This window comes from Homalodisca vitripennis, chromosome X (genome assembly GCF_021130785.1).
Source record: "Homalodisca vitripennis isolate AUS2020 chromosome X, UT_GWSS_2.1, whole genome shotgun sequence".
In the NCBI taxonomy this organism is placed as follows: Eukaryota; Metazoa; Arthropoda; class Insecta; order Hemiptera; family Cicadellidae; genus Homalodisca; species Homalodisca vitripennis.
This window is the reverse complement of record NC_060215.1, coordinates 24514833-24527895: the sequence shown is the minus strand read 5'-3', so window position 1 is coordinate 24527895 and position 13063 is coordinate 24514833. Positions and strand designations below refer to the sequence as shown.

Genomic DNA, 13063 nt, shown 5'->3' with positions numbered 1-13063 from the left:
TTAAAGCCTACTTATAAAGGAAATAAGTTTTTAAATGCATACCTAATAATAATATAAAATCCAAAAAAGGCCAAAAGGTACAAAATGTGTAAAAAGATTTCTTGATTAACAAAGCTCTTTTTCTATTGAAGAATTCACTTCTCTCTATATTAACCCTCCGAGTGGTGAAAGACGCTGCAGCGTCTATTTATTTTCTATTACCAGTGGCAAAGACGCTGCAGCGTCTATTTACGTAAGCCTTTTTTTGTTAAGCGGTTTATAAAAACATTCCGCGACGTATCCGCGCTGAAGTGGTATGGATAGAAAGAACAGATTCCAATGTTTTAATTTCATATAGTATTTTATTGTACTGGCTATACGTTTTGTTTACTGTATGCCGATTTTAAACGCCCTTGGCCAGTCGCGGTAATAGAACAGTCGCGGCTGGATGCAAAGAAAGACTATGTGTTGTCCTCCTCGGTAGACTAATGGATATAGTCTCGGCTCTCTAACTGAGAGATTACGGGTTCAAATCCCGGGGAGGGCCCATCAGGAATAAACATAAAATAGCCAGTGTTCAATGAAGCCGTCATAGCTTAAAGCTGAGGCTTAAAAAAAAAGAACAAAAAAGAAAAAAAGACTATGTGCTTTATGTGGACCCACAAAAAAAGAGGTAAAAGCCACTTTTGGTGTCCAGCCTGCAATTGTGGAGTTCACAGAGAGTGCTTTCCTTACTTGGAACATTATTGGAGGCCTCTAAGGCCTGGAAGAAAGAGGAGGAAAGAAGATGCCTCAGATACAGACTAAAATGTCAAAAAAACTGGTGTGCATAGTTGTTTTTATATAATTAGTGTTAGTGTTTTTTTTTTAGTTCATTCAAACTGTGTGTTTTTTCAAATTGAAATTAAATTTAGAACAAACTGCTATCATGAATAGTTTATTTTGCTATTTTTTAAATTCATAATTGAAGCAAAAATAAAAATAAAAATTTTCAAAAAAATATTTTGGTTTTTCAACTCATCTACTTTTCAACTAAACTAAGGTAAGTAAACTATTTTAACATTGATACATTGTGTGTTTTGTGCAGTTTAATTTGATATATAACATGTCATAATTATATAATTTTTAGAGCTAAAAATATGTATATATTGATACAATACAAAATGTGAGAAAAAGTCCCGCCACTTGGAGAAAAAGTAGTTGCCACTGGGAGGGTTAAAGTAGCTTGTTATGAATAAAGTTAATCTAACAAATCAGTTAATCAATGTATGTACGACAGCAATATTTACAATTTACAAGAATGACATTCATTATTTGCATGCAAAAAACTTATTAACCCTAGAACTGTTAATCGACATAATTTTGTCGGTCAATGCCGCTTCTGTAGTGTTAACCGTCAAAATTTTGTCGGTCAAACATTCCCTCGTATAATTACTTTTTACAATATACTCCGGTAACGTATCGATATCATTCATGCACCATTGGATTCGGGAAGAAAAATGCTAGGGAACAGATGAGTTTTATTCCTCTTTGTATTATGGTTATGACGTAGCAAGCTTGTTATTTTGAACGTAAAAGAAAACGCGACGCCGTTTATTGTGACCGCCATATTGCCGCTGCCGTTCTGTATCACTTTCGTGCCGAGCTGTGGATATTTGTAAGTTTTAATAGTTTTACGCGTGTTTTAGTATCGTATTTAATGTGTAGTGTGTTGCTTGATGTCGTAGTAGTGTAAACATATATATTTTAGAATAAATCAATTTCTATTTACTGAAATATGTTTGAGAAATTACCGGCTTTGTGTAGGCTATGGCAAAATTACTTGGCTAAAATTCATTTCACATAGTTTGTTATTGTTTTCACTTACTAAACGTTATTTATAGCACTCTTTTAGCTCTGAAGTAACTATTTATTTTTGGTAAATAGATAGTTTTCACAATAAAATATATATTTCCTGTAATTTCTTTGGTTATATATAATAACTGTTTGGGTTATTCTATAATAAATTTTTCCATATATTTAGTTATATTTATAGTTTTCTAACTACATAATATTTCCTATTACTCATAAACCATAAATTTATAAATTTTGATATAGTACAAGCTTTAGAAACGATTTTATATTTTGCTGAATGAAAATTTTTTGCAAAATTTTTGAATAATGGCAAAATGCAACTTTTTTTTACTTTTCAAAAAATAATTTATGGTAATTATTTTATTAGTACTGTATTTTTTTATTTTATTCTAAGTAATAAAATATGCAATATAACATGTATTCATAGATAAATGTATTAGCAAAACTTGTTTTACCAAAGTCTTACTTGTACACCCGATTTTCAAAATTTATACGCATCGCTGCTTTTTGTTCTATAGCTTTATGATGCTTTCATAAATGTGTATAATGTTTATGTTTTTCTGAAACTAGATAAAATTTGACACAGAATGGCTATCTCACTTATAAATATTTCTCACTATAACTTCATTTGCTAGGTATGGTCCCCCCCAAATTTAAGAAAAATTTTTCGTAAATTTTATATTTGATTAAAAAAAGTGTTAATTAGAAAATTTTTTATGGTTAATTTTACAATATAGTGCAATTCTACGTTTAATTCTGAACACAAAAATATATACTCTTATTTATATTGCTTTTATTTTATATTTTTAATAATTTTTTTAAAAAAAACCTTGCGCGAAGCTCCAAAACAGCCCGACACTACAGGATGAAATGACCGCCAGTTCTAGGGTTAAATATATATATATATATATATATATATATATATATATATATATATATATATATATTATTGTTGATTTCTAAATTTAGCATAAGGCATTATGTTGATTCTAAAGAAAAGAAATCAATTTTGAATTTCGGAGGCTTGACAATCTTTTGACACAGCAATCAAACATTATGAAATCTTTTTTTAGGTCAGTTGAGAGTTTGATTTTTGTACAATTCCACTAAAAAATGGTATTGGAAAATGTTGTATGTTATGATAAACTGACAATCATTGGAACTGGAAAACTCAGTTTGAATTAGATTCTATTTGAAAGTTATTATGAAAACCATTTCTATTGTCTTTAAAGCACACGCTGTATCACCAGGATAAGAGGAAATTTGCTCATGAATGTGTGTCACCTTCTTTATTGTATAATACTGGTTTTGTTGATGTTTTGTGTTTAACATAACATAAAATTTTGTTTCAAATCATGGGCTTGACACACACCTCTGTTAAATAGGAACTATGGATTTTATAACAAAAACCATACACCCTCTTCTAATTTTAATACAAGTAATGATAGTTTGACACACAATTATTATACATACTAGGTATAATTAGGCACTTTTGTTAATGACACTAGTGTGGGCGTGACACAACTCTTAAAATGTTTCCTAGTTACAAGAGTTGAATCAAGAGATAGAAAGCCTACTCAATGTTTCCTAGTTGCAAACATTTAATCAAGAGATAGTAAGTCTACTCAATGTTTCCTAGTTTCAAAAATGTAATCAAGAGATAGTAAGCCTACTCAATGTTTCCTAGTTGCAAATTATGAATCAAGTGACAGTATACCTTCTAGATATTTAATAATGGCAAATGTTGAATCAAAAGATAGTAAGCCTACTCAATATTTCCTAGTTTCAAGTGTTGAATCGAAATAGTAAGGCTACTCAATGTCAATGTCTCCTAGTTGCAAAATTTGAATCAAGATGTAGTAAGCCTACTCAATTTCCCTAGAAGGTGGATTTTGAATCAAAAGATAGTAAGCCTACTCAATGTTTCATAGTTTCAAGTGTTGAATCGAAATAGTTAAGGCTACTCAATGTCAATGTCTCCTAGTTGCAAAAGTTGAATCAAGATGTAGTAAGCCTACTCAATTTCCCTAGAAGTTGGATTTTGAATCAAAAGATAGTAAGCCTACTCAATGTTTCCTAGTTTCAAGTGTTGAATCGAAATAGTTAAGGCTACTCAATGTCAATGTCTCCTAGTTGCAAAAGTTGAATCAAGATGTAGTAAGCCTACTCAATTTCCCTAGAAGTTGGATTTTGAATCAAAAGATAGTAAGCCTACTCAATGTTTCCTAGTTTCAAGTGTTGAATCGAAATAGTAAGGCTACTCAATGTCAATGTCTCCTAGTTGCAAAAGTTGAATCAAGATGTAGTAAGCCTACTCAATTTCCCTAGAAGTTGGATTTTGAATCAAAAGATAGTAAGCTTACTCAATGTTTCCTAGTTGCAAGTATTGAATCAAATGTACTTCAGTAGAGTAAATGTGTTTTATTGTAGTTGACATTACATAGTATCTTATATAACAGGTGCTTTAAATGTCAATATTTTATTAACATTGTGATTGGTTTTTATTCTTAGAATTGTTGTACTCGACCTTATTGTGTTTCACATTATTTTTGTTGTATTTAATATGTTTATTGTCATTTATATATTGTTGCAAAATGGTTGTTCCATTCATAAATAAATAAATAAAACATAACTTGATAAACTAAAGAAAAACTATAGTTGTTAGCGTGTTTGAGTTTGTTTACAATAATGTTTGCTCTTCATGTTGCCTTATTAATAAATAGATATAATATAATATTTTGGCTTTTAATTACAAAAAAAGCTCATTAAATTTACATTCAAAATTTTGTTATTTCAACAAAAAAGTCAGATTTAGGAACTTTTACCCCTTGACATTCTAGAACTGAACATCATGATTGTTAGAAGTTTGACTGGCGGTGGTTATTGAATACTGATTTGGGATTATGTAAGCAGACAGGATCCATTGGAGAAGTGACAATATCTCTCACAGCTGTATTTATTCATTATTTATGTAATTATACACAAAATTATGTTAATACGCGTACAATGCATTTTTTATAGTAGGGAGCAAGAAACCTGTTTTGTGACTTATAGAGTAGACTTTAAAAAGACCTAATAGGAGATATGCTGCAGGTGTTGAAGCTGCTTAGGAATCTTCACTGATAATAAGCTACGTCGGAACTGTCATAGTGAATAAGTTTGCAAAAAACTGTTACGTGTTATTTTCTTGGAAAGAAACCGAAGAATCTTGTTATGCAAGACTACTTACTAAAATCCTCTTACAAGTCATTCCATTGCTTGTGTTACAGTGCACACAACACAAGATTATGCAGGGGAATCTCTTAATTATAAATGATTACATAGGTTAGCCCAGCTTCCTTGTTTTTTACTCATTACTGTAGTTTCTTTGCTCATAACATTTCATAATTTTTCCAACTGAAACCGAAATGTCAGTTCATTTACTCAGAAAATTAAATTTTACCTTTATAGATGGCGCAACAGTAGGCATTGTAGTAGGAAACGTGGAGAAACCTGGTGGTTGACTTGGTACACTTCGAAGCTCACTTGTAGTTTTTATAGCGGGCGCATACGCGGACTGGCCAACTGTAACACAAACAAATAATAAATAATACATCATAATTCAACATATACGCTATTGGGTATGTTATTATAAATAAAGAAACAACTATTATACAGATAAAATTATGAAATTTAAAACTAAATGGTATAAACTTAGCTGGTCTGACCAGTAGTGTTACTCATTACATTACTCACATAATAGCTTCCGAGACATAACGGACGTGATTAGAAGGTAAATATGATACACTAATCCTATTTTTTGGCAGGAGCTACCTGGTCCATCCAGTAGTGTTACACATTAGTCACACAACAGCCTTTGAGACATAGTGGATGTGATTAGAACTAAAACAATTCTCTTCTAAATAGCGTTGAGGTATGGCATTAACCCATTGCGGATCACTGACGAGCTATGCTCATCACGCAGTGGCCGGGCCTAACGGCACGATGACGAGCTCAGGTATATATCCTACAGATCACATTTGCATGTTAAAGTTGAAAAATCATTCATGTGAGTTTACTCTCTGCTTTTTAGCGCTTCTGATTGGTTGTTTTCCTCAGCTGTTATTATAATAGTAACTAGTACCGCATTTTATGGTATAATTTGCGTGTCATAATATGTGCTGATCGAAATGGAAAAATTACGATCGTCTGAACTTGATCGATATTTATTAGAGTGTTAGTGAGAGTAGTGGCCTAGACAGTGACAATGAAGATATAGTGCGCTTATGTCCACGCCGTTGCACGAATGAAGCAAGCGACTTTGAGGTTAGTTACACAGAACTGAACGACGCAGACGTACATGTTGGAAAATTTAGTCTAGACAATGGCCCGGATGTTGTAATCGCTTCGCCCGAGCCGCTTTATTTAGACTATGATTCAGACATCATCCCTGCCACCCCGGAACCTTGCTCGCGTGTTATCGTTCCTACATCACGGATACCCCAGCAGGCCCATGTTCCATCTGAATGAATACCTTCACAGCTGAATTTTCCATCTACATCACACATTACACTAGATAATGGAAAACTAGGGAAATCTAAGAGCTTGAAAAATAAAAATAATATGAGCTTGAAAATATTATAATAGTTCATAAGCAATATATTGTATTTAATTATTTTGTTTTTAAGAATATAGATGAAGATATTAAACTTTTATAAACCGGAATCCAGTTCAACGTAGATATGAAGTGAGTAAACAATGGCGAGCGATACGATGTGGCGCACCATTGCTGTTCGTTCGGCCGCTGACCGTAAATTAATTCGTGCCCGTGCGCCAAAACGCGCCAAAATAGTCAAATAGTCGAACTAAAGTCTACTGAAAAAGGGGTGACTAAAGCATTCCGATCACAACCCCATCCTATACATAGAGGGATCCCACAGGGATCCGTGCTGGGTCCAGTGCTTTTTATTCTTTTTATTAATGACCTTCCAGAATACTTACATGAATATACTAAAACTTTGATGTACGCTGACGATACAACCTTAATCCTTGACAACAATACACCTGAAAACCTTAGTGTAAATGCTTTTATTGCGGTCAACATGGCATATCAATATTGTGATGGAAATGACTTAGTGGTTAACCCCTCTAAAACTACCCAATTAGGGTTTGGGAGAAGAACAGGACAAATTAATTGCTCACCAGAAGTTAACTTGGTTGAACAAACCAAATTCCTCGGAATTACAATTGACTCAAGCTTATCCTGGACACCCCATATTGACCAGCTATGCAATAGACTAAACTCAAGCCTATATGCACTCAAACAGGTTAAAGAAATTGGTGATCTGACTACAGCACGTACTGCCTATTTTGCTCTATTTGAGGCACATATAAGATACGGTCTAGCTGTATGGGGAGGGACATCAAATGCTAACATGACCAGAATTCTAATCCTTCAAAAAAAAAAGCAATAAGAATACTTGCAAACCTTCATTTCCGGGAAAGCTGCAGAAAGGTCTTTGCAACATTAAAGATCTTGACCGTGACCGCTCTCTACATACAAGAAGTTATTTTATATGTTGACAGAGAATACCTATCAAGGCTTGAAGACCTGCACTACTACAACACCCGCAACTCAACTATGTATCCACTGCCCATTCACCACTTAGCACAGTATGAAAAAAAACCATCCTACATAGGAAGAAAGCTGAGCAACTGTCTACCGATAGAAATAAGAACGAAGAAGGGGAAACAGCTAAAGACTGAACTCCATAAACTGCTCTCACACCAGGCCATCTACACACTTAAAGAATTTTACCAAATGACCAACCCTGGACATTTAATATTCTACTCTAAATGTTTTATGTCACCAATTAGGTTTATTAATTTTTGACACTATCTCTGTACTTGATGTATATGAATAAAGAACATTTTGACTTTGACTTTGAAAACAATATGATCCGCAATGGGTTAATAGAAACAATTAATAGCAATATATATGTTCATATTGCTTTAAGATAAATATAAAAATATGGCTGTTGCGTTGTTGCTGTTCAAAGGGTAAGAAATTGGTGTAGCCATAAAACTTTTTTAGAATGTCGTAAGTGCTAAGATGCCATTGTTTTGACTTGGCTAGTACTAACCTTGATTACTGGTGAGGGTGCGAGGAGGGTGGCGTGGTGGTGGTGGAGACAGGGGACTCGAGGAATGGGGATACCCTCCACTAGTGTCAGCTGTTTTCACAGTCTCCTCTGCACGACGTTTCATTGCAAATCACATCTGACCTGTAAACAACACAGCAGTTAATAAATACACTTGGGTAGCACAACACACTGTTCTATATATATAAACAGCTGGACATAGTGTGCTCCTCCAGTATGGTGTGGTATGCTGTTCTGGTATATATGACATGATTGAGCATAAGTTTTCTGCTATGGTAATGGTTCAAAATCTTTGTTCTTATATGGGGAGGTAAAACATTCTTGCGCAGGTACAGTTTGGTGAAACATTCTTTTTCTTAAAAATTTCAAGAAATAGTATGATATTAAAACAATGTCCCTATCTGGTATGATGCATAGAAATATTCTTGTTGAAGTATGTTGTGGTGAAACATTCATATTCTTGTATCACAAACAAAATTTGTTTGTTCTCCTAACTGATGTTGAGTTTTAGATAAAAAAAATCAATATTTTACACACTTTCTCTATCAAGTATGACTGGCATGTCCCTTACCATATTTTTTATTAATTTTTTTATATGTCCAACTGCTTATCTTAATTTTTTACTCCTGAAGATGAAGAAGGCAGTTCTCAATACAGATAGTGTTTTGTTTTTTTGTAGTTTTTATAACATAACGATGAAAAATGTCCAAAATCTTTATATTTTTTCAAATTATCCATCATTGATAGTAAGCTGTAAACCTTCAATTGTCTCGAATGATTAGATCAACCAACTCAACAAGATCTTTATAGGGAGCATCCTTGGCCACTTCATCCTGGTCATCAACTTATCCATCTTTAAATATTTCACAGTTTTACTTATCGTAGTATAAGGAGTGCACAGCAGTCTACTGTGCATTGTTGACTCTACTACCAACTTCACTTCACAGAGATACTTATACTTTTAATAAATACAAAATTATTATGCTATGGAGGAAGATTTCATAAATACAATACATCTAACCTGGTAAGTAATAAACAGACCCTCCATAATGTGGCACTGTACCAGATCGGCACACTAGTAACCGATGATATTTTGACGAGCATATATTCAAGTTGGGACACATTACTGAAAACTGTTAACAACAATCTAGGATCGCTCATATCTCATGGTTTACTCGCTGTTCACTTTAACAGTCCCAGTGTTATTTGTGTTATTGCTCCTGTACTTAGTGTTATAGTTTTCATTTAATTTATATTTCAAGAGAGTAAGTGAGAAATGTCTCATTGTAAACGAAAACATAAAACCTTAACTCTGCTTCAGAAGAACGAGATTTTAAAGAGAATTGATAAAGGAGATAAGCTTGCTAACCTCGCCAATGAATAGGATATGTCGTGCAACAATACATAAGAATAGTGAAAAGATTAAGTTTTTATTCATAAGCAGTGACAATGTGAAAAGTGCCTGGAAAATGTTAAAAAAAAGGGTGAATTTCCTCAGGTTGAGGATAGCCTATATGCTTGGTTTCTTCAATAACAAAACAGGCATACACCAATTTCAGGGGAGATTCTTAAAGAAAAGGCAAAGGTATTCTATGAGAAAATAATGGAGAAAATCAATTTCAAAGCAAGTGAAGGATGGTTAGAAAAATTTTAAAAAGCGTTGTTAAGTACGACAGGCAAAAAACTATCATGTGATGTTGCTACAGTCGAACTATTCAAGGAAAAGTTTAAGCAAATCATAGAGGAACTAGACCTATCTCCCAAATCAAGTCTACAACGCAGATGAGTGGTTTATTTTACCGGCTTTTTCCCAAGAAGACATTTGTTCACTGTGCTGAAACGAGTGATCTGGGACAAAAACTGACCAAGGACAGAATTACATTTATGCCCTGTTCAAATGTAAGTGGCACACATCAATTGAAGTTATTGGTGATCGGTACATAAAAAAACCCCAGGGTCTTTAAAATATCAACCTGCCAGCAGTTAATTACAAAATGCATGCAAGGGATGGAGGATCCAGTCATTGTTCAAGGAATTGCTTCATGAAATATTCGTGCCATCAGTGAAAACTTTTCTTAAAAAGTAAACTGCTTATTTTGAATAATTGTCCCGCTCATCCAGAAGAAGATGAATTAAAAAATGCTTGTATCTGTGTCATGTTTTTGCCGCCAAACGTTACACCTCCTCTACAACCCATGGACCAGAACGTTATTCAGACAGTCAAAATACTCTACAAAAAAGCTTTACTTAACACAAGTTTGCCAAAATAAGACAGTGTGATCCAGTCATTAAACAATACAAACATATAAGATGTTTTTCACTAGCAAATCTTTGGGAAAATCTAGCAGCAAAAACCACTATTTGTTTACGGCGTAACTTGTGGCCCGATATGACTTTGTTAGAGGAGTACAAAAAAAAGCAAAATAACAAAACAGGCAATGATCAAAACAAAGAAATGGAAGTGATGCTGGCTGCTGATCACAACGAAGAAAGTGTTGATCGTGAAATAACTGAGCTGCAAGATAAGATCTCTGAAAAACTTGTTGGTAAAACCAAAGTCTGACAACAGAAGATGTGAATAAGTGGCCGATTGATGAGGAAGAAGAAAGTGTACAGATTATGACAGATGATGAATTAATCGAAGATGTGACGAGTAGAGAAGAAAAAGAAGAGGGCAATAGGAGAGAGGAAACATCCAGTCTTTACACAATCAGCAATAATGCTGCGATGAATACCTTTGCAACTTCTGTGAAGTGGGCAGAAGAAAATTAAGTGTCTGCTAGTGATATTCTTGTTTTAAAGAGGCTTAAAGATAAAGTATTAAAAGAGCCTATTCAAGCCAAGAAACTAAAGAAAATCTAATGTTTTTGTACTCCAATGGAATAGACCTACCGTAGCTCCGTAAGTTAAGGTTATGTTTACTTCTAGTGTAGTACAGCACCCATAAAAACTAATGATTACATACGTAAAAAGTATGTTTAAGGAAAATGTTTTAATGCCTTTCATTTAAATTTAGTACACAAGTACTGTAATAGTAATTTTGAATAGTGTTTGGTGTAATAAAACACATTTTGTACATTTTAAGCATTTTTATAGATAGCCTTCCAATAACACAGCGTTTTCACTAATCCTGCAATACCGTCGTCTGATATCTACCGGATTAGTGAGAGTCTACTGTATTTATTTTCTGAAAACTTAAATGTATAAATTAATAAAACATTACACATTGGATTGCGTTCAAAGAAAAATAACAAATTTTAGAACATCCGGTATGAACGGTCGTCAGAAACCATCTAACAATTTATTATAAACAAAAGAAAAAGAACCCATTATACTGATTGTTTTACCAACTTTTCATCAATGAGTGTTTATGGTGTGAAGTTGGTGACACCCAGTTTTTCGGTAATAAACTTGTATTATAATAGTGAACATCTTTACCTAACAATCTGCATCAAAATGGGTAATACCTGGAGAACGCTGACCAGGCAGAGTGAGCAACACAAAGTCTCTGAAATTCGTCATAATATGAATTCCTTACTTAAGAGTTTTGACTGTTTTGTAATCTGAAGATGACCGAGGTTTAGGGTTACTCTTGGTCACCATTATCGTTATTCCCCTAGATAGTTATGAGCTGACTAACATACTCTGCACCTAAAGCCCACAATAAAATTCATCATTAATGAGGGGCAGTGGTTCAATAAATAAAAAAGTGTGAGATCAAGTACTTGTTTATAAATAATATTATGACAATGAAACAATACAGTCCAATCTTGATAATCCGACATTTGCCAGTCCGACATGTTCGGTAGTCCGACACATTCGGTAGTCCAACACGCTCGAAAAAAACTGCCAGTTTTTAACAGAAAAAAATTGCTATTAAAAGCATTGCTATTGTCGGACAATGCTCCCCGCCACCATAATGAAACTGAAATGACAGTTAAAACCAAAGATGGGAGCATTGAGATAATGTTTTCACCAAAAAGCACAACAACATTGATCCTGCCACTAGATCAAAATGTAATAAAAACCATGAAAATGCACTACAAGAAACGCTTGTTGATGGACATTGTGAGCAACACAACAGATGATATTTTAGACATTTTGAAGAGATTTAATATCAGGATGCTGTCATCAACTCTGCTTATGCTTGGAACCAAGTTACGAAATTAAACATCATCAAGACTTTGAAAAACGTGTGGCCTACACACCCATTACTTGAAAACGATACTGAAAACGAAACAGATTATGTTGAAACTTATTTGGATAGTCTGTCTACGACTTGTTCACTTATTAACAAAAAAATGTTGAAAGAAAATGAGGACATACCACAAGAAGATCTAATGAAGTGGCTGATAGATGCTGGTCTAAATGCCGACTTACATGATGATGAGATTATAGAAGAGACCACTACTCCAAACAGCGGCAAGACTGACGGCGACGAGATCGAGGTGGCTGCTAGTTCTTTTAAAGTCAGTTGTAATGACACTGTGTTGGTAGCTGCTACCCTTATAACTTACTGTCAAGAGCGTGATGTTGAAAATGAAACAATTCTTCATTTAAAAAATCTCCAGGAGAATGTGATCTCAGAATCTTTCAGTAAGAATAAGCAAAAAACTGTTTTTGAATTGTTTAAAGCGTAAAGATGGTGTTTTAAGAGTTTTCACTTATGTGTTATATGTATGTACAGTTTGTTCATTCTACTATAATTAGGTACGTACACTCTGCCACGTACAATAAATAGGTTTGTTCTTACAGTATAGTGTTTACTTATTTTCACGTTTCTAACTGATTATAGATTATTTATGCATTGTGTAAATGTCACCCTTGGTAATCCGGACTCCTTGGTAATCCGACAGTGTGCTGGTCCCATATCTGTCGCATTATCAAGATTGGACTGTATTAGGATTTCTGACATTTGCAATCGTTATGCATGTTACAAAAATATAACACTATGTTTTTAGTATTGTAATTAACTCTTATCAAGGTGTAAAAACCCGTAATACATTAAAAAACTTGCAGCAATGGACTGCCACAGAAAGATATTATTACGTGATACCTGACTGATACAAAAACGGTATGAAGTCCAGACC

At 33.8% G+C, this 13063-nt stretch overlaps 1 protein-coding gene across 2 annotated transcripts in view; it reads right to left on the bottom strand.

Moving 5' to 3' along the window:
* The window catches only part of LOC124368800 (paired amphipathic helix protein Sin3a-like), a 125926-nt gene that overhangs the window by 91956 nt on the left and 20907 nt on the right, over window positions 1-13063 (bottom strand). For both annotated transcript variants that reach the window (XM_046826181.1, XM_046826182.1), the window contains 2 exons: window positions 7956-8096; window positions 5276-5397 (listed from right to left, as the gene is read on the bottom strand). In XM_046826181.1, the coding sequence (XP_046682137.1) occupies window positions 5276-5397; window positions 7956-8079 (246 nt within the window). In that variant the 5' untranslated portion in view covers window positions 8080-8096. The remainder of the gene's footprint in view (window positions 1-5275; window positions 5398-7955; window positions 8097-13063) is intronic.